This window comes from Aedes aegypti, chromosome 2, assembly GCF_002204515.2.
Source record: "Aedes aegypti strain LVP_AGWG chromosome 2, AaegL5.0 Primary Assembly, whole genome shotgun sequence".
Lineage (NCBI taxonomy): Eukaryota > Metazoa > Arthropoda > Insecta > Diptera > Culicidae > Aedes > Aedes aegypti.
The window spans coordinates 441307031-441330236 of record NC_035108.1 but is presented as its reverse complement, the minus strand read 5'-3'; the positions used below and the strand labels follow the sequence as shown (position 1 = coordinate 441330236).

General features: G+C 37.3%; 1 protein-coding gene across 6 annotated transcripts in view; it reads left to right on the top strand.

The window, feature by feature from the left end:
- The window catches only part of LOC23687649 (transcription factor hamlet), a 453938-nt gene that overhangs the window by 361443 nt on the left and 69289 nt on the right, over window positions 1-23206 (top strand). For all 6 annotated transcript variants that reach the window (XM_021847868.1, XM_011495189.2, XM_021847871.1 and 3 more), the window contains exons 4-5: window positions 3752-3877; window positions 3939-4056. In XM_021847868.1, the coding sequence (XP_021703560.1) occupies window positions 3752-3877; window positions 3939-4056 (244 nt within the window). The remainder of the gene's footprint in view (window positions 1-3751; window positions 3878-3938; window positions 4057-23206) is intronic.

The window sequence follows — 23206 nt, the reverse complement described above, 5'->3', positions numbered from 1 at the left end:
TTACAAAAAAAAAAAATGTTCACTGTTTTCGATTCTCCAACCAAAACACAGTGAACACATTTTCATCGAATAATTATCAGTTTTGAACAGAAAAACTGCTTTTGAAGTTTCGATGATGACTATCATGACGATGACGAAGCGTTGAACGTTAAATGAAGCAAATAAAATAACAATTTATCAGTACGGGTATTTTTACCATTGCTACAGATGGATTGAAACTATGTGTTGGTCACTGAAAAACATTGAAAGCTTGGTTAATTACCACGTGATCACTTATTCTGAAGTGATTATGATCAAGAGTGTGATGTCAGATCACTGTTATTGTTTGTCAAATCAAATTGATATTGATAGCTTGCAAAAGATATTGATAGTTTTAGGGCATCAGCTATATGACTGATATTGAGCAACTCTGGTACTTCCACGTGAAATACACGATGCGGAAATGGCGAGTTGGCAAAGAAAGCTCTCAGACATCTGATTTGTTCCTCGTTACTAATACCTGACTTGGTAATGATTTTAGAGGCATTTCGCCACTACAACTTTATGATATTGAAGTAGTAATTGTAGCAATATTGCCAGATTACATAAGGAAATTTACGTATTCTCGTCAATCTAAGCCAAAGCCGCATTTTTTTTTGCAATGTTCTCTGACATACAAAAACAAACTGTGTAATACAGTTTGTATTTGTGTGTTTACATGTGTGCGCTAGACAGTCCTGTTTAGATTCACAAAATTGTCGAAACTTGTTTCAAAACGTTTCTTCAATGCTTGGAACTTTTCATGTCAGTGTGTATATTGTCGGCAGCTTTGTTTTCTTCGGCAACCTTCCCATAAGAACTGCGGGTTAATCTGGTGTTCTAACATCGGCATTTCGTAATCAAGCACGCTTTGAGTCGCATTTATTTCAAATTATGATAACTATAGCAAAATTGTTTGTTCAGTCTCGAAAATTATTTCAGGGTGAAGCTGACAGGACAAAGAGTCATTTAATTGTACCGTAAAACGGGGTAACTTTAATAACATTGATAGTGCGTGGCCCACAAAATATTAAACGAAATAACGAAGTTTCTGTTAATCAGTTGAGCAAAACGAATGCAAAAGTAAAGAGTATTAGTATGACATTTTATGTCAAAGCTATTTTCGTTGGAATCAAGTGCATTTGAGGATTTATATGCAAATATTAAAAATTTATAAGATTTTAGCATTTTTGCAACGCTGACAAACAACTTGTTCTACGATCACTATTTGATGAAGTCATAATGAGTTCGTCACTTATCCTTGACAGCCTAGTTATAGTAGAACATGAATTCGGTCTCAAATCTCTTAGCGAAAACCATTTTTACAAACTGAGACCATTTTTGTAATCTAAGTCAGAAATTTCCATATAGCGTTAAACGCCTAGAGTTATGCAATGCCCTATAAATGTTCCGTAATTCATTCAATTTTGTTCGATTTATGCTCGATTATCAAAGCTACCCCAAAACAGAAAATCGACTTTCGATTATATGAAAAATAATATATGTATTCAGAATAAAACTTTTGGCAATCTATAGAGTGCAATCGATAGCTAGGATGTCAGTACTTTTTTTAAAAATATAAATTGTAGTTCTTTGAAACAGAATGCATAAATATTGAAGTTTTCTTCGAAAAAACTATCAAAGTTACCCCGTTTTACGGTATTTATTGGAGTAGTTTTCAATACTGCAAATTTAACGTCTAAATCACGCTTATTTTATGATCTCGCCCTGAAGCCTTTGGTGACGAATGGATTTACTCGTTAATAACCAATGCTACAATGTAGAGGAGGTCGTACTCTATCTTCCAGTGGAGATAGTTTCAATACATTAATTTGCTCAAAAACAACGAGCTAAACATTCGATTACCAATGGCTTTTAGAGCGAGATCAAAATTTATGCGAGAATGGTACCGAAGTCATAAATCACCCTATTACCTAATTCCATTGGATTCTATGTTACGTTCGATGATAGCTTCTGAGAAGTAACATCAAATAAACTGTCACTTATTCCGAAAATGTTAAATTCATCTATATGGTTATAAAACTGGAGACTAGGGATCACTTAAGTATTTCGACGAGAATTCTTTAAAAAAAATCTATCAGAGATCCTCTAGTAGCTCGTATGAGAATTCTTGCATTAGCTTTCTAATCGATTTCTCCAACAATTTCCCTTGGAATGTCTTTTACGGTGTTTATTTCCAAGAACTGCCATAAGTAGCCGATCCCCACAGGTATGTTCCCAAGAGTCCATCCAGATATTCCTTCAAGAATTCAGGTTACGGTCCAGAAAGTTCAATACACACTTTTCCAACAGCTGTTTCATGGGATTGCTTCAATTTCTTTGGAAAGTCCTTCAAGAGTTTTGCTCTTTTTGTTTACGAATTCTTCCTAGAGAATTGGGATCCTTCCAAGGTTCCCTACAGTCATGCTTCCAGGATTTATTTAGGCTTCTTCACGGGGTTAGCACTTATTCACAAAGAATTTATCCAGGAATACATTTAAATGTTAGATTAAGACACTTCTACACGAATACTTTTAGATATTCCTCCAAGACCGTCTTTGGCGCATAGGTTAACCTGATACTTTTTCATTAGTGCGTGGTATTTGTATGTATTCTTCGTGGCCGTGCGGTTTAGTGATCGTTCAGTCTGTGTGGCCTGTAGCTGAATACGGAATGAATTGCCTTATTCATATGTTTCATAAATCATTCCTTAACGTGAAAATCTTATTATTTTGTACACCATATAAATTGACAAATGGCAAAGAACTTTTTTTAACAAATCTATTACATAAAAGCTGTATTTGACAATGTGAAATATAGAAAAACAAAACGAATTTCGAATCTTCACTGTGTTAAAAGTAAATATTCGAAATTCGTTTTGTCTTTCTACATTTTATCATCTAACCGTTTTATGATTTTTAACAATTCTTCACATTATTCGTCTTGCAATGAAATCATAGAATTTTTAATAATATATTGTTTTTCTTTTTTTTTAATTTTTAATAGCACGACAGAACTTGTCTTGGCTACTACTTTGTCAGATTTTCACGCTCAAATAACGGCCATCATACTCAAACAATAATTTTAAAAATCAGTCCAAATTTGAACCTTGACACTTTTGATCATTGATTTTGGAGTTCACTTTGCCGAAAAATTATCACTGGGGGTTACCTTTTCAAAAGTTTTATCACTGATGTTGTTTTTGTCTTACATTTCTGAAGGGGAACGGAAAACAAAATACACCCAAAATTTGAGTTCAAACAAGTAGTGTGACAAAATCTCAAAAATCGGAAAAATTGCTTCCGAAAAATATTTGAAAATTGAGTAAAAATGTGTTTCTGGCATAAACTTAATCTTTTGGTTTTCAAACAAAATATCGGGCTTTAGTACCCTATTCTACTAATGATATTCTATACTAGTGATCCTTTATAGGATTACTACTAGGTTAATTTGAAACTTCATGAATAAAATGCAAAAGTTTTCTTTAGATTGCTAATTGATGTACAGTCAACTTTCCATAACTCGTTATCATTGCCACCATTCACACCTACATTGATACGTTTGTGCCAACAAGAACAACGAATGCATAATGCCATCATATCTAGTTCACTTTATCGTATGCCACTTTCCCACTCGGTTGTTGTCTCCACTAACCAATAGTTCCCAATCCGACCACCCCACGTCAGCATGGCGCTCTGTAATTCTCATGTTTCTCCTCTCTTCCCGCCAACAGTTTATGGACATGAATCTGCGTGGCTGGCTGGATGCCACCCTCGAGTCGGCCAACTGGTCCCGGAACATTCGTAGCACCGGCAGCCTGGGGGACGTGAATGTGCAACAGTATTTCAAGGACGGTTATGTGAGTCTTGAAATTTTTGATGTCCGGATGAATTAATTGACAATTTTCATTCTCTTTCCAGCAATGGTTCGAAGTGATATGTGATATTAGCCCGGGACAGGAGCTACTGCTGAGGCCACGGGTTCCACCGGCGCCCTCGCATCGGGACCAAGCCGGAGCCGACGACAGTCGGGGTTCTGGTAAGTTCGAAAAGATTTGCATCTCGGGGATTTCCATAAACCGTGACAGATGTTTTGGCACGGGACCTTCTCGGATTAACTAGAGGACCTCTAACGCAGCGCGTGACTCAATTCGGAGCACGCCCAAACACAATGTGGGAATTAAAAAGGATTTTGATGATGGTGGTTATTGTTGACGAATTGTTCGCTGGCTGCATGCAAAATGCAAATCAAAACGAGCAGTCTGCGGACGAAGAATTAAAATCGGTTATAATCCGCGCCCCGGTTGAGATTGCTATCGCACATGGAAAGTCGTTTGCAACTCAGCGCGTATAAGCACCTGGCTCGCAATGTATTGGCTTTCGAACAGTTAGCTGGCACGCGATGACGACCACACTCCTAGCGGTCGGTTTTGGAAGCAATCGGAAGCATAAAAAATACTTCACGAATGGCAGCCAAATTAACAAGCATTTAAAGAAGTCCAAGTAACAATGGTAATGCTTTCTGATCTTAGATGTTATTTATTCAGATTTTATTGGAGATGCATTCAATCATAACAGATTTAATTAAGCCTTAATATAACTGTACACAGTGTACAGTCTTTGCAGTAAAATCCAGTTTAAAATGAGTACTTCCACAGTTATTAACTGAGAGCTTTCTTTGCCAAAGTTACCATTTTCGCATTCGTATATCGTGTGGCAAGTACGATGATACTCTATGCTCAGGGACGTCAAGGAAATTTCCATTACGAAAAGATCCTGGACCGCCGGCATTCGAACCCAGGCATCTTCAGCATGGCTTTGCTTTGTAGCCGTGCACTCTAACCACTCGGCTATGGAAGGCCACTAGATCTGCAAGTACCTACATCTTAAACTTATGTGTCGGAAAAGTTTGTTGATAATTATTTTTGTATCTACTTTTGAACAAACTATTGAAAGTCACTCTTTTCCTTGGGTATGACAATATTTCCCCCTTTCCACAAATATGCTAATGCTCGACGAGGTTTCTCGTCTTTTTACTTTGGCAACAACCGTGAAAATTAGACACGGTTTGACTCTTTTTTTCAACCCCTTTTTTCTGCGCTCACTTCATGCGTGTGCATTTATGGCGTTGTTCACGTGTTCCTATTAACAACGCTATGTTGGAAGAAGACAAGGGACATAGGGAAAGGATGATGCAGTTGAAATTGATGCTACTTTTACTTCATCCATGCAGCAGTGCAGAGTGTCACCGAATGTTGGAGGGGGAACTGTTGCTGCTCTTTTGTTGACATTTATAATTTGCAAATTAGGCGACAGTCCCGTCGGTTTTCGTCGATGTGGTTCGGTAATAAAGTCATAAAAAATTATTGTTCCCGTTGATCGAGCAAAAAACCGTGGGACCAATCGATTGCCAGCGCTGGAAGGATAAGGCGTGCGATGAGCGTTACAGATTCGGGGCGGGATTGCGATTAGATTTATGTGTGTTCGGGAACTGAGCGATGTTCCGTTGCATTCATTGGGCTGACTAGAATGTGGAAACGAATGTTTTGCAAAGTGTGATGGGACATTTTTTTTTTGAAAGAACAGTTTGTTTTTAAATACTTCAACCGTCGAAAATAAGACAAATCTGTCACAGAAAAAAACAGAAATTTATTCCAAATCGAAGATGTTCGGGTCTGTGATTGACCGATTGGTCATGGAATTTGTCAATGGTCATTTCATATTCTTATCAGGTATCAGAAGGCCGACTCCAGGTGCAGGGAGGGCCAATTGATTTGTGTCATCGCCATATTTGAGCCTATTTCATCATCTACCCGATGGGAAAGGGAAGGGTACTTATCTAAAGTTTCAGCCAGTATTTAGAAATTGGATGCTCCATTGCGAGCTAGCTCATCTGCCAATTCATTTCTAGTGATGGAAGAATGGCCAGGTACCCATAAAAGGTTTACAGAGTTGACTGAATTCAGTTCCTCAATTTGAGTTCGACATGCGATAACAAGCTTCGACCTTGAGTTGACCGATGTAAGAGCTTTTATAGCAGCCTGACTATCTGAACAGAAGTATATGACTTTACCCATCACGCGCTGTTGAAGTGCGGATTGCACTCCACACATAAGAGCAAATATTTTCGCCTGAAAAACTGTGCAGTGTCTACCAAATGAGTAATATTGATTCAGCCTTCCCCTACGATAATATACACCAGCACCAGCTCTACCTTTAAGAAGGGAGCCATGCTATATTGTTTGATATACTGCTTTCCAAATAGTCCGTGAAGAGAATTGTGTGATAAATCTTTCCTGACAAGAAATTGTGAAATCACTTGGAGTTCTGTGAAATTTTCAGCTTTCTAGGTGGTGTCTTAAAGGTGGCCCAAAGACATATATGGAAATTACCATGGAGAAAGGAGATTGGGCAAATCTGGGCCCGGAATGTACACAGATGACTCATATAGCATTTGAAGGATCCTAATGAGACATGAAAAAGTTGGAATGGGGCCAAACATATCCGTCGTGGGAGAAAAAAGTTATTCCACATGGTTTGAGATGGATTTTGGCTACATTTGATTTTTTTCGCTATATTTCCAATCGACTATCAATGAAAAAATATATTTTATCCTGCCCCTTTATATTGATGGAAAGCTCTATGTTTGAAATAATGAATCATGACTTTGATTCAAAGATGAAAACATCACATAGTGATGCTAGACGGCCATTTATTGAAAAATCTTAAAAAATATATGTGTACATTCAGTTAAGTTTTCTACAAGACCATGTCACCTATATTGCATAAATTACAATTGCTCAACTGTTTTGTAACAGATTTGTTGGGATTTGTTGTGAGTGATAAGCTCATCTAATGACTAAACTTCTAACAAAAAAAAAACATCTTCATTCGATGGAACACAACTGAAACACTGTGGTCAGAGAAAAGTAGGTTATTTCTAATGAAAAAAAACTTACTGTAACTGATTTTGCTAAAGTACATATTACACCAGAAGGGATACAAAGAATTCCATAAAGTCATCAGCTCAACAATATCGTTAGTATAAATGTACATGTACAAACTGAACTGGTCTTTTTAACTTCTCAGTAACATAAACGTAGTTTGAAGATTTAATGTAAAAAAATAATTTGTTCAAAGGGCAATCTAGCTCAAGATCATAGCTGGAATAATCCCACTTGTGCTGTATACTACAAACGTGGTTATTTAGTGTCGCATGCCTATTCCTACATTATCTAACTGGTCTTAAGTTAAGAAAAATCTCAATCGTTATCATTTTACAAGTTGGTATGCGAACGCCGTGGCGTTAAATAGCATTTTTTTTGAATTAGTGCTCGTCTTGTATTATCTCCTTTTTATTTCTTTCCTTTTGTCACCCTTCAGTAACTTGTCCGCAAGCCCTTGATCTTCTATGCAAGCATTGTAGAGAGGGGAATGGTAGATAGACACTCCCTCTATTGTAAGTAGGGCATATGAATCCTTGGCTCCACGTCTCTGGCACAGGTTATGTCTCAGATTCTGACTATCAGCTGATGCAGACAAGTGACCATGCCCATCTTGATGAGTCTGCTCATGTACCATCTTTTACAACGGTTTTGTTATTATTGAACTGTTGAACGGCATCCTTCCCTCAAAGTGGAAGCTGGTTGATTGCTGTTGTCCAACATTCCAACGTAGTCATTTCCACCGCTGTCTTGGAACTCCGTACCTGTGCCCTCATCACCATTCAATTGTACGTCATAGTATTGCTTCCACCTTTCAATCGCCATGTCTTCTACCGAAGAAATGCTCCCATCTTTATACTTGCATATTTCGGCTCGCGACATGAAGGATTGTTGGATGCTTTGAGTTTTTGTGTACTCGCATTTCTCAGATATGGAATAGCAGTTCCATTTCTATTTACTGCTGCTTCCACTGCTGATGCTCCGCGTTCTTCTACTCCAGAATAATCCTTGCTTTAATCATTCGTTCCGTAGTCTTCGTTCAACGTACAATGTTCCCGCCTGCGATGTTGATGGTTGTTATTACTGTATTCCAACTGACGTCAAGAGGGGTTTCAGCAAGCAAAATCTTTTCTAGCAACGTTTGCTCAAGATTCGGGGCGTATACTATGGTGATATCGGTCTGCTTCAATTTCTGAAGCCCATACCGAGGCAGGCGTCGGTACCGTTCGTTTTTAATGACAGTGAGTTTTAAACGCAGTTTTATCATAACCAGGTAGTAGTCAGAGTTGATAGATTCTGACGTTTATATGAGCAGTGTGGTGTGCAAGCAATTGGCAAAATTAATTTCGACCGAAGCCCGATTTTGGTTATTTATGTTGCATTTTATCGATACGTGTTAACCGATAATATTGGCTGCGTTAGGTCATGGTACTCCTCATGAATGCTAAGTGATCTAAGCCAAGCTTTTGTAGGGTTTCTACAATCATATTGTAAGCACACTTGAGTAGGAAAATAAGATCTGACCTTGGTGTCCAGCCGGCATCTCAACTAAAGTGAGTTATTTGCCAACGCATATTGGTATACCTTTATTTCCTATCTTCGCATGTCTTAAGTATTCACATTACAAAATTGTCCAGAAAACTGTTTCAAAACACTCTATTTTGAATAGTTTATGATAAAAATATAAACATACATATGCACCCTAACGCACGAATCCCAAACAAAACTGCTCAAAACATTCCCTTTTTGAACAATGTTTCAGCATACATAACTTTTTTCGCCCACGATGAATATTTTTGGCTCCATACCAGCTTTTTCTTGTCTCATTTGGATCTTTCAAACGATGTATGAGTCATCTGTGTACATTCCGGGACCAAACTCCATACAATTTTGCCCAATCTCCTTTTGAGAAATGTTCCTAACTCGCCAGTACTGTAATGTAAGCACAAATGTATTATCCTTAGAAAAAACTCATTCTTCAAACCATAATTAAGAAATTTGCTGAAGAAAGAAATTCAATCCGACGGATCGCAGAAGAGGTATTTCATGAGTTAGTTTGCTATTATTTCGATTAATATGGGATTATAGCCCTGCAAGCATGTTCAAAAATCCAGACAAAATTATCTCAAAAGAGATTTGTTTCTTTAGCAACATCCTTCATTAAGATTTGAAGAATGATACTTGTTTTTAATTATGAATCGTGGTTTATGGCTAACCAGCCGAGTGGAAGTTTAACAACTACCGAAATTAAAAACAAGTATTTATCGAGCAACGTACTCATGTTCCGTAACCGGTCGTTTGAGAACGTCGCGACCCATTGGAAGCCCACACAATAGAAACCTCAGCCAGTATAATTGCTGGCTTGTGTTGTGTGCTATTTCATTACCTAAAAAATAATGCGCTCTCGGGCTAGGCATTGGATATAAATAGGAAGCGTTGTGTTTGGATGGGCATCTAATTCTCGACATTAGAAAACATCCAAGTACTAGCTTTGGAGTTCTCAAGGATTTCCTGGAGAAATTTTTATAAGCATTCTTTGAAAAAATCGAAGAATTTTTGGGAGAAATTGTAGAGAAATGTTAGGAAAAAAAAATCCGTACGGGTCTCCTGGAAGTAGTCTAATAAAAATAAATATGATAATTTCTTTTCCTCAGCAAATCTCAGACGAAATTGTTGAAGAACCTGGAAAGCAGTGCCGGATTTGCCCTTCGGAGGGCCCGGGTCAGATCTCATAAAGGGGGCCCTTTATACAAAATTCAGGATTTCCACAAACCAACGTATTGAATTTGAGTTTTGAACGAGATGGTCGGTCCAAAAATATGAGGGGCCCAAATGAAAAGTGGGTTGTGAGTTATATTCATTGTCAGCTAAATTCAACTGTTTTCAAGTTTTCCAATAGAGTTTGAAGGTGATTTTTCCGTTCAGTATTTCAATTTGTAGAAGACTGGCTTGTTTTTCGGCTTCTATAAAATTTGCATAGAGTAAAAAATTGCTCAAAATTTACAAAACCGTTATAGTCCAAAGTTTTTTTTTATTCAATTTACTACAAGTTTCCAATTTGTCTCCGTTACCAACGCCATTAAACGAAAATCGAGCTACCACGATATACCTCTCGGATGAGCAGCAGAGAGCCCTGATCCCAATCCCTACCATAGTATTCCTCCAAAAATTGTGACCACTAATCTCGAGTTGCCACGAGTACCGTGGCTCCATCCCATATTAATTTTAGACTGCAAAAGTCATATAATTGTATACACTAAAAATTAATTTCGGCTCCGTAAAGCGTTGAACGCGGATGAGCTTCAAATAAACGAAATAGCAAAAAAAAATTGTCTCAGGTTGAAAAAAAAAATTACAGTACTGGCAAGAATAAATTGTGTACTATAGGCTGATTTTCATACAAAATGGTCAAGTTTGGAGGCCTCTGCTTGTAGCAAACCGATTGAGCTGAAATTTGAACTACATGTTGGAAATAAACTCAAATTAGAACTGTGAATAAACCATCAAATTATATGCAAAAGCGTCTAAGTTTTTGAATTTTTAAACATTTTGCCAATAAAAATTCCACATTTTAATACTCAGATATTTTGGAAACAATCAATTTACGATAAGTATAATCTTCTACCAAGTTTTGCATTTCATCCAAGTGAAAAAATTGCAAAAGCATGCCTACTTCTAAACATCAAATCAAATCAAAAACATTCTAATTAAAAATTTATGGCATTTTTTTCAAAATAGTATTCATTTTAATATCTTCCAAACTCTTGAATAGAATTTGATCAATTTCCCATGAATCAAATTTCAAGTTATTTATGAGATGTAATTCAAAATTTAGGTCAGTCGATTCGTTAGAAGCTGTTCTACTGTTCCTTAAACTTAAACATTTTGTATGAACATCGTATGTATATTCTATGAATTATATTCAAAGCTAAGCCATTACTGAAGCAAAGCCAAGCTTATACTGAATTCAAAGAAAACTTCATCAACTATGGCATACAAAATAGAATAGATATTAAAAAACACTGACTACTGCGTCACAAAAGAATTTCGCTTACACTTCAAGTATTTTTTTAGGATCATGCAAAAACGTTGAGCGCGTTTTAAATTCTAATATTTTTTTAAACTAATTAGAGAAGAATTTTGAAGATTTTGGCTTAACATTCATATTTTTTGTAGTATATTTATTAATCAAATTATACTGTGAGATTCAGATATTAGGCGAAGAAAAACAATTTATTTTAATATTGGAAAGTTTACTGAAACGTTTTAGTTATATGTTAAAAAAAATATATTGAAAGGTATTTCAAAATGTTTTTGTTCTTATTATTTTGATCCTCGGGTATTCGGGGGCCCGGGGCATTTGCCCCCTCGGCACCCCCCCAAATCCAGGCCTGTCTGAAAGTTTCTTTGAGGCTTTTTAGAAACTTGCTCAAAAATAGCGACCAAGTCTCTAAAAAGAAACCGATTAGAATACAAATGAATGAACAGCAAAAATTCTAATTCAACCAGGCTAATCGCAAGTTTTCAGGAGAAACGCAAGATGCTTGAACAATGTTTCATCGCGCAGAAACTCCATCAAATATTTTGCTGACATTTCTTTAACAATTCTGGAAAGAAAAATCTCTCAGAAAATCGTCATAATGTGCTTTAAATGTTTGTTATGCATGATCCACAAAATATCAGTAGGAATTTGATCAAATCATTTTTCTGGAATCAACTAAATACTACTTCCAGAAATTTCTATGGCAATTCTGATTCCGCCAAGGTTGTGCTATTGCAGTTCTATAGAAATTGTTCTGAAAATGGTCAAGAGATTGAGCAATGCTTTGATACAGTGCTGTTCTGAATAATAGCAGCGCATGTCGATTTTCATACAAAATGCTCAACTTTGACATGCTGTAGTTTTGTTCCCTTTCAAGCAATCGAGCTGAAATTTTCTCCACAGAACTACAAATATGATCAATTTTGTAACTACAAAATTTCAGTTTTTTCTGAGTCCCTGCCGGAATGTGAGACACTAGGTGAAATTTTTCGAAAAAATAGCAGTTTTTCATTTTAAAATTTTTCTTCTACAAATATTTTAAACATTTTCGGTTTAGGTGTAGGTTTGATAAGTAGGAGGAGATTGCTCCAATGGTAAGTGATATACAATTTAAAACTATAATGTCAAGCCGAAATTCAAATTTTTAAAACTGCTATTTTTTCGAACAATTTCACCTAGTATCTCACTTTCCGGCAGGGGCTTAGAAAATTTTGAAATTTTGTGTTTACAAAATTGGGCATATTTGTAGTTCTGTGGAGAAAACTTCAACTCGATTGCTTGAAAGGGAACAAAACTACAGCATGTCAAAGTTGAGCATTTTGTATGAAAATCGACATGCGCTGCTATTATTCAGAACAGCACTGCAGATTATACCAACAATCGCTATCGACACTACGTGGCTATCTAGGCTTATCAGGAAAAGGAAGCTAATATTGATGAACAACTCCTGACGTGCCCAATATGCCGGTAAAAAAGCATTTCTTTCATTTCATATTCTTTGAATCCCTGTTAAAGTTCCCATGCAAAACTTCCAATTATTCTACTATATACTGCAACCATATCAAATTACGTTTTTCAAAACCGTAGAAAACAATCTTGACCTCCTGCCCGAATCGAGGTGAACTCGTAAGAGGGTGCAAAACCGTTACTAATACTCCAAGCAGCATGTGGAAGCAATATTTGGCAGTGTAAGAACACACGAACAATTATGCTAGTCATTAGTGGTCCCGTGCCAGCATAAGCCATCCGGAAAGGGACATAACAGCAAGGAGCAAGGACACCGTGCGGCTTCTCGTTCGTTAGATAAAGGCAGCAGTGGCAGCAGCAATCATAATTTATGACCGCATGCCTATCTCCACAGTGGAATCACAGTCCGTGACCTGTGCACACGCTCTCAGTTCAGTGGGACCCCCTCCCGGTCAGAAAAACGCGATTGATTGCGGTGATATCAAAGCAAATACATGCGGGGACCCGGTCCTCTTGAAGGCGAAACACCGAACTCGTGGCCGGTAATGAAGTCAATTTGCTCCCTGATCCCAGGAATTAGACAAACTTTTGTTTCGAATCGAATTTTCAAAAAAAAAAAAAAAAAAATGTTTTTAATGATATCTACTCGGTGACATCTAAATTATCCGAGCGAAGACTTCGTTTATCATGTGTGGCGAAAGTCCAGAGGGAAAAAAGCGTTTAAAATGTTGTTAATGATCGGAAACGCACCACGCCAATCCCGGGATGCACGCGCCCATCATCCCTCATCCTCCCGATGCCATAATTTATCAATTTACACCCATCCGACGAATCCAGCCCGATGTTTTATGATCCTACTACAACATCGCTGTCAAGACGAGACACCCAAAATTAATCCCCTAAGTGTGAAATTACGGTTTTCCTCTCGGTCCCCTCGATTGGAAGTCCACCACGCTACTGTTGCAAGCAATACATGAGGCTCTATAATGATGATCCGATGGTTGTCATCATTGTCATGTTTCTCGCTTTCGATTCCCGCACTATAATCGCCCGGCAAATTGAACATTGGGTTTGTAGCGCTAATCCACCCCTATCGATGTTGCATCACTTCCAAAGTCCCAAAGAACAACAATCAACAAGCGTCCGACAAGCAACGGCAGCAAGGATATAATTTCAAAGCAAATACGGCGAGAGGCGAGAGAAAAAAATAGATTGTAGTTACATATCTATGATGCATGTATGTCACTCGCTTATCATTTCGATTTTCGAAACAGCTTGGTTAGGGTCCATTGCGAGGGCGCAAAAGCTGAACGGAAAACAATTAATGGTTGGGCGCTTTATGCAGAGAGTCTGGTACACTGGAATCTCAAATTACGAAGTAGATCGGGGATTTATAAATTAAATTGGTTCGTAAATTAAATCAGTTTGTAGAACAAGGTTTTGCAATGTAGGTATGCTTCGCATATTATTAATTTGTTTTGTCAAGATCCCTGTTTGAATAACTTAATGATTGCGACAGTTTTTGTAGTTATTCCAACAACTTTCTCATGAAATAGATACCTTCAGTATTCTGGCGCGATCTTCTTCTTACTGGTTTTACATCTCCACTGGGACAGAGCCGCGTTTACTAGCAATATCGACTTTAAAGGTATTATTGGGGAGAATGGGTAACATCTACCGTGTTGATTCGAATCGCCTGGACGCACAGCGCACAATGATTCGAAGACGGCCAAAACCTAAAAAAAACACATTTGTTTTCTACGAAAGATAATTTTTTTTCCGAGTTTTTTTACACTTTCATAGTGTAAATCCAAAGTCTGAAGGAGGTTCATTGGATTTTGTTGGATATGGTGAACACAAATTATCTCTGCTTATGAAGGTAGTCGAACGAAAACACCTTCTTTGGAATACAGCCTCCAGATAAATCGAAACAATTGGGGAAAATTATTACTTACATGGACATGTTTTTGCTGCCAAAACAAGTATGAGAACAGGCTGAAGCCATAGAGAGAATAATGATGCTGAAACTGATGAAATGCATGATACTTGCATTAAGGAGGGGTTAGATCTGAGATATTTGTGGACCAATTTGCATGAAATTTTTGTAGTTATTTAGACATAACTTGAATTATCGCATATTAAAAAAAAAGAGTATTTATGACATATTACAATTTGCCATATTTTTTTAAAAATCAAGGAAAAATCTTATCTCCAGCAAACTTGTAGATTTAGACCTGATGAACAAATTTGCCTATCACAGTTTTCGTGTAGGGGGAGATCCCCCAGTGCCGGACAGCACCCAATACCGGACAAAGTCGAAACATTGAGAAATCATGGTCCAATCAAGATGGTGTATTAGTAGAAAAGAAAGCTATTATGGAGACTAATGTTTGCGTAGAATAACACATCCTTGAAATATGCATGCCTTTTTAAAAAAGTAGAAAAGTTTGAAAATCTTTAAAAAATTGACGTATCTTCTTAATTTTGAGCCTATTTAGTAATTATTTTGAATATGAAAAAATACTTTGGATCCCGCGAGCATGATCGAACACAATCCTAATTTGATAGTATGAATGTATTTTGTACCATAATTGAAGTAAATATTGACAAATTACAATTTTGGTTAAGCACCTCCTGTCCCTCAGTTTCGGACAGCTTGATTTGTTATATGATATCATTGTAATTATTGCATCAGTGTCTCAAAATACTTTCATTTTTCATGGGTTCCGTTGACCATGGTATCAAACATGTAATAAAATTAAGAAGAATTAACATCCATAACAACATCGTAAAATGTATTATTTTTCATCATATATGAAAGAGGATTTTGATAGGCATCTTGCAAACTAAGAAAAACTCAAATTATTTTTGTAAATGTTGCAATTGCATTGAATTGGTAATTATAAACTATTTCTATAGTTTACACATTCAATGATGTTCAAATTTACAGAATTCGAGGCATTTCCAGATCGTGTCCGGTATTGGGTGCCACCTTTCAAGATCGATCAATTTGGTACTAAAATACATCATCAAAACTCAATGTCAAAATTCATATTTATATTTTCAAATTTATTTTTGCACACTATAAAAATAATAATATTTATCATAAATGGGTAACACGAGCCCATCAAATCAATATTTTTCGAATTATGAATTTAAGCTTGAGCTTGAGCTTGAGCTTGAGCTTGAGCTTGATTGGCCGCCCGTGGATGCACTCCAGTATCGCCAGATCAGCTGCACTTACACAAGGAACCAACCGAATGACTGCTTGGGACTAACAGGCATCCTCAGTGTATAAGTGCTGGTGATCTTCTATTTTTAGGCAACAATGGCACCTGCCACGTCAGAATGCAGACCAATGAGGGGAAGGGGGAGGAATTGATGATGCATTGAACTGACTCCCACGTAGACCGTATATTCCACTGCATCCACGTCAGTTCATGCGGGAGTGTATGGATTGGAGGAAAGGCATGGCAGAGAGGTTTGCTTTTGTGGTTAGCAGACTGCCTATGTATCAGGCGTAAGAAAGGCGTGCGCGTGGAAGTAGGAAGCGTTGGGGAAACGGTTTCTTGTCCGTCTCTGGTTCTAGCGTTTGCTATGAACGAATAGTTTGAGTGTGATATATTTAGAATGGAAGATAGAAGCAAGTGAGAGATATACAACTACAAAGTACGAGGAAAGGGACGGGCCTGGGATTGAACCCATGACCTTCTGCATATGAAGCAGAAGCGGTAGCCATCAGACCACCAACCCCGTCAATTTTTCGAATTATGAATTTAGTGGCTTAAGTGTCCGGTACTGGGGGATCTCCCCCTAGGATTTTCATATTTTTAAACAAATCGTATATCATTTTTCATCAAAAATTCACTTAAGTCTTATTGGTATGACTAATATCGATCACGGAAAAATAGCTAAAAAATATATGTTGAAATTCGAACCTGACGTTCTTAGTCAAAAGTGCTGTAAATGACTTATTCCCATAATAGAAAAATGTCCCATGCGCCAATTTCATTATTTTCCATGAAAAACCATGCAAATCGTACTTAAATCGTACATAATGACGTAAGAAGTTGTTTGCAAACATGTCACTCTTTACTCGTAATTGCAAAAGTGACATATACGCTTTTATGGATAAAAATCGCATTCATTTGCTGTTTTTCAGTTTTCAAAAAAAAAAAAAAAAAATGAATAAAATAATGGGAATTACCTTTGAAATATATAAATTTAAGCATAAACTTTATGTGGTTTAATGTCAGGATGATCGATTACAAAGCGTTACAAAATTTTATGATTTTTTGTCACAAATAACCCGTTTTCATACTTGTGCTGGAAGGAGTGTACCTACAAAATAGTCATAAATTTCAAAGATTAGCAGCTGTATCTTTCAGGCCTTCAAGGGAAGATACTCTAAGGAACAAGTCTGTACAAGACTTAGAGTGAAACTCGGTGGATCTTTTTTTTTTTTGAATTGTTAGTCCAAGTTACATGTGAGTAGTTCATGAGATTAATTTCATAACTAATTCAACCTGACGATTCCTCTGATAAAAAGTCCTATACGAAATCCTCGCCCCATCAAATACACGTTACCAACCTTCAGCTTCTTAAGATTTTGAATCGGAGCCTTACTAAAGATCCGGATCACTCAAAAGAAAGAGTGATCCGTGGCTCTTTTTTGGCGAGAGTCGGTTCATTTGATCAGCACAGATTAGACAAAAAGTGACCCGGAAAAAGAACGAACCGATTCTTTTCTTCTATGCTTTTCGTTCGTTTCTCGGCTTTATTAAAAAGCTTGACTCGTGCCTTGCTTTGCGCGGCATGGTGCAGATACGAAGACAGTTTGCTGAAGTTCCGCAATGTCAGCACACACAGCCAAACAACGAATCTGCTTCGCAAACTTGCATGCAAGATATGGCAGATGAAAGATAGAGAGAAAAGGTGCACACTTGAATGGCAAAGCACATTTTGCTAATTCCTTTTGGTTAGGGTAGGGGAAACCGGCGGAGTGTATCGTGAGTTTCTAGGGAAGAATGAGAGAGCGAAAGATACGGAAGGTACGACGCATGTCGCGCAACAGACGGTGGACCGCTTTTCTTTTCGTTCGCTCGGCTTAGTTCGCTCTTTCTTGGTGAGCCCCTGAGCTGCTGAACCGTTAAAGAGATCCGGTTCACTAGAATGAGCGATTCGGGTCGGATCCGTTTACTGAAATGAGCAGTTTTGCTCATCTCTACTTATAATCGCTGAATAAAATAACCTAAAATTTATTTTTTGTAAATGGAGAAACGCACTGTGGGACACTTCGAATCCCGCTTCAAATTTGCCCAAATATTATTATTCTGACAGCTTTTATGTATGGAGACACTCTCAACACGTCGCAATTATGAATTCTAAACGTAAAAAATCGGAATTTAGTCCAACAACTTTGTGAGATAATCCGTCTTTGGAAGCGTCTGGCAATTCGAAACAGCACAGTATTCTCCCAAGCAGCTTTTCCAAAGAATCTTCTGGAATCTCTTGTCAGATTCCTCGAGGAAAAGTTTCAACAATTCTTCTTTTCTTCAAAGTTTTTTTTTCAGAATACTTTCAGGAAATCCACAAATCTTCATTACAGAGTTTTTGGAAAAGTTCATTCAGCGATTTTTTGCAAGAAACGCCGATTTTTTTTCAGATATTCAGAATTCATCAACAGTTTTTTTCCCCAAAATTCTCCAATACTCTTCTAAGGATTATTCTAGTAAATCATTAAGACTCTTTCGCGTAATTCTCGAAGACTTTCTTTCAAAATGTCTCTAGGATTTTTTTTTCAGTATTTTAACCAGAGATTTTTCCTGTTGCTCTTCCATACATAGTAATTTATAAAGTAAAATGTTCATGTTTTCTTCAAAAGTTCTGTTGAGTTCTCACCAGTAAACATTTCAACAACTATTCTAGTAATTCCTCCAATACTCCGAATACAAAATCGATTCCATTCGATGTTTTCAAAGCTAACCCTTCAATTAATCCTAAGAGGTATTATCCTGGGATTTTTTTATAATTGTCTTAATACTTTACTAGAACATAATCCAAGATTTCCTCAAGAATCCACGAGTTTTGTTAGAATCCTTAAAGAATTTTGTCAAGAATTTCATCAGAAGTTTTACGAAACACTACTTGTGCATATGTTTTTAATTTATCTTCAGTATTTTTTTCAAGAATTTCTCCAATAATTTCTGAAAACCTTGTTTTGAAATCGCTTCAAGAATCTGGTTAAAATCTTCGAGGACTTGTTTGGTAAATTTTTTAAAGAATTTAGGAGAAATTACTAAAGGGATCTGAGGGCGGATCTCAAGAATATTTTTGAAAAAATACTTGATTGGAATCTGAAAAAAAAAACCAGAACGACAATTGAAGACAAAACGCTAAAAAAATCCAAGAGGCATTTTAGAGTAATTAGTAGTTGGATTGTCCTAAACAAAAATCTTTACGGAAATCTTAAAAAAATGGAGGACTTAGGTTTTCTTGGGATTTTCCTGCAACTCTGTAAAATTATCATCTAATTAAATCTTGAGGAAAAATCAGGATAACATCTGAAGTAAACTTTAAGAAATATACCTGAATCATTTCCTTTTGATCCTCATGGAACAATCTGGGAAAAACAGATACAGTAATAACAACAGCAAAACTTGCCATAATGTCTCGAGGAATGGACAAAAATTTATTACAATCATCCTTAAAAAAATGTCTGGAAGTGGAGTAAAATGAAGTAAAAATATAGAGCTTTACGTAATACCTGAATGACGCTAAGCATAATCATCTGGGAACAGTTCCAGTGTAATGTAAAGAAAACATTTTTCTATTCTTAATAGACTGACAAAGTCGTGTCAAAAAGCTAACAAAACCGGGTCAGTACTGTATTTCGGACTGATTCTTATGGAGTACCTGATGGCTTTTCTAAGGTTGTGACGGTTTCAGCCATGAAATCCAAATATTTTTATATTAAACATTGTAGTATAATAGCTCTCATCGAAATAAGTATGACCCAGGATTTCGTCGTTTATCGGGTTAAATTTTTTTAAGACCTAGTGTTTTGAATAAGTATATTTAATTCATTGTATTTTAGAATGGCGGGTTCATCGGTCATACTAATCTGTGGTGAGAACTATTAAGGATCGTTGTGGTCATATAAGGTGGAAAGAGAGCGATATGGCCAGCGACCAGTGAATCAAATTGTCATAAAAACAGATGAAAACCAAACAACAAAGCAAGCGCGCTCACAACCATTTCGTTTTCACAACACTTCTTTCGCGGATTATGATACAATCAAAAGAAACATTGTCATGACAATCACAGAGGACAACATTGTTGCAACCTTTCCAAATCGTGATTAATTTGTTAATTTAAGTTAAGCATGAACTCGAATTTGTTTTATGGATACTGCTCGATAATGTGAAAATGTTTACCTACACGGAGAAAGTTCTAGAAAAAAAAACTGATGTTGCGGAATAGAATTGTTGCAACAAGAATGGGAGAGGACAATGCCTTTGTTGCTGCGGGTTGTATGACATTTGATTCACTGCTCACGACCATTTTTCCCGTCCAATTTTATTTGAATTTGGGCATGTATTGAGTCTAATCGGGCTTTATTTTGCTCACATCCACTCAGTTATTGGGTTTTCCTCACTCGCTTCCACACACAATCGGGAGCGAGATCGCCGCTTCTGTAACCAAGCCGAACATTTCAATTTCCAATGCTTCTTCGGCGAGCACTGTTTACATTCTGATTCCGTTCGAGCGGAATTCGGGTTTGAGTGCTGATGAGCGTTCACTGGCTGGCAATACACACCACGGAATGATTCAGTGTGAGTGGGAATCCGCTCAGTCAGTTCAATGCATTCGGCGAATGGATGCTAAATGCGTTCACTCGTGCCTTGCAGATACAAGTGTATTGGTATTCACTTCTCTTCGTGCTCTTTCTGATTCTCGCTTTTAAACAAACGGTTTCGACGCTTTCGTGCTACACTCTTCCCAGTACGGTTCAGCTATAACTGGACAGTCAGTAGCAGCAGATGTCTAGATATTTTTATCGGTGGCGTTCGGATGAGTGAGTGAATTTTCCCATGCTTGACGCTGACAACAATGGACCAATGCACACGTTCACTAGTTGACGTTTGAGCGGTGCCGTGTTATTTATGTGACCATGGCAACGAGTGAATTCGGCACCGCTCAAACGTCAAATTAGTGAACTCGTGCATTGGTCCATTATGAGTCAGCATTCGGTATTCACTGAATTTCCGTGATGTAGAGAGTGGAGAGAAACGTTGGCTCTAGCCAAATGCAATTTTTTAATTTGACAGCTCTTACTCAAAGCTCTGCAAACACCTCATCATTGCTTTTGAGATGAACTGAGGTTGGTTGCTCTGTCAACGCAAGAGCATAATTTCGCTTTCCTCTTAGCCCTTTTGGTTAAAGAGCGGCAGAGAGGCAATGAAAAGTTGTCTGGAAATGCTCTCCCCAGAACTGAGAAATGGAAAAAATCTCTTTTTCTTTGAAGCTCTGAGGTTGTCTAATCAACATGCAGGCAAACACAAACGTGTAAACTCTTCATCCCGTAGAGTACGTACGCTCAAGTTGTGTATGCACCAGTGCACGAGTTCTCTATCTGACGTTTAAGCGGAGCCGTGTTATTTACGTGACCATGGCAACGAGTGAATTCGGCACCGCTCAAACGGCAAATAGACCAAAGCACGAGCTCACTAATTTGACGTTTGAGCGGTGCCGAATTCACTCGTTGCCATGGTCACGTATATAACACGGCACCGCTCAAACGTCAAATAGTGAATTCGTGCATTGGTGCATAGGTGAAATGTATTCTCTTCCTGTATTTGATCATTTAAAGGGGGACAAAGAAGCAAAGTCAAGAGCAAGAAAAAATCCTGAGTATAATCTATAAATATGACACTTATTGTGCACATAGGCCTAAGAATCCATATTCCAGGAAGTTATTGTATGAAAAGAGAAAGGCACGTCAAACCCAACAATTGATCCAACCTAAATACAAGATTCTACTGGACGTACAGTATGGGACAGAATAAAGTATACATTGGCCGTTTTTCCATGCATAATGGTCAAGTTTAGAGGCTTGATTATCGGCTTCTAGTACTCCGATTGACCTAACATTACTGTTGCTTGAAAGTTACTACAAATTTACTAAGCTGGAAATTCAGAGCTTTTCCCAAACAAACTTTTGAGTTATCGGCGATAACTGTTGTGAAAAACTCAATTTCTCATAACTCACACTTGAGATTTTTCATGCGTGAGTTGACAATCACGCAACTCAGCAGTCAAAAAATCATGGATGAGTTGGCTCACTTTTTTGACTCATTGTCTCGTATTTCCACAGTTTACTCACATACGGCAATATTTTCTTGTTAGTCTGGTAAAATTATACTAATCCTTTCTAACGTAAACAAAAACATTCGGGTTTCACGAGTTTTTAACGGTTTTTGCGCACAGAAAAAAATCCGTTCTCTTATCCGTGAACAGCAGGCGTGAACTCGTCAACAACAAAAATACACCGTGAACTAGATCATGTATACGAGACCAATCATGGTAGTTCACGGTGTATTTTTGACAGTTCACGTTTTCCAGAACGCTTTTTTGAGCGTGCGACTGTATCATTTTTTACGGTTTGAGTTGATTGAGTGATTTTGCATCAAAATCTCAAGCGTGAGATTTGCGAAGCAGTTCTCTAGAACGTTTGCTCTCACGGGAGAGCGTATTGATTGAGATTTGAGTGTGAGTCTATCAACACTGGTTATCGCAAATCTTCAATTTTGACAAAAATGATAAAATTTTAATGAAACATAATTCTTAAATAAATAAACTTATGGCATTGTACCCTTCTGAAAAATTGTTTAATTTGATTGACTCAGATTGTCCACAATAATTTTTTTCATTCTACTATATCTATACTTCATGAATTCTATTGTACTTCACTACTATATGCATGTACTATTTTGATAATATTCCAATATGTCACTTATTACGTATGACGATTTAAATACCCATATTCCAGGATATTTTTCAATGGCTAAGAACATGTTTTGAATATACAACAACAATAAGGCAACAAAGTCAAAGCAAAACTTTGCTGTAAGCTTCATTGTACTTATATGTAAAGACTACCAAAGGTTCATAGATGAAGGTTGAAGATCGGAAGACTATTTTCAAGAAAATTCTGTCCATGACCAAGAATATGTATAGGTCAATCATGTATTGTATAATATTGTATATGTATGTATAATATTCTACCAGAAAGTCAAAACAAATAACATTGATTACGAGAAAATCAGTATTCCAAAACATAAATTTCCATTGAATCGGCTAAACTCAATTTACAATCTCCGTTAAAAAAAAGTTGAGTAAATTCAATTTACGGAAAAATGACTTCATAAAACAAGGATCCAGTGTATTCATTGCGCCTAATTCATAGGCGGCTGACTGCAACAAGCAACAATTGCCGGATCGAGGAGAGTTACCAAATGGCAAATGCATGGGTGCGCAAATGATGATGGTGGTATCGGTGGCAGTTATTCAGTCAGTCAGTCGGCGGCGGCGGTGTTAATCCTTTATGTCAACTAATAAACTGTCAGCTTGCTCCCAGAAGTCGCCGATCTGAGGTGATCTACATTGTTCGGGCGCTGATGCTGGGTTGTGATAGAAATGTGGCCAATTCAATTAGGTCGGCTCCCGTATGGTTC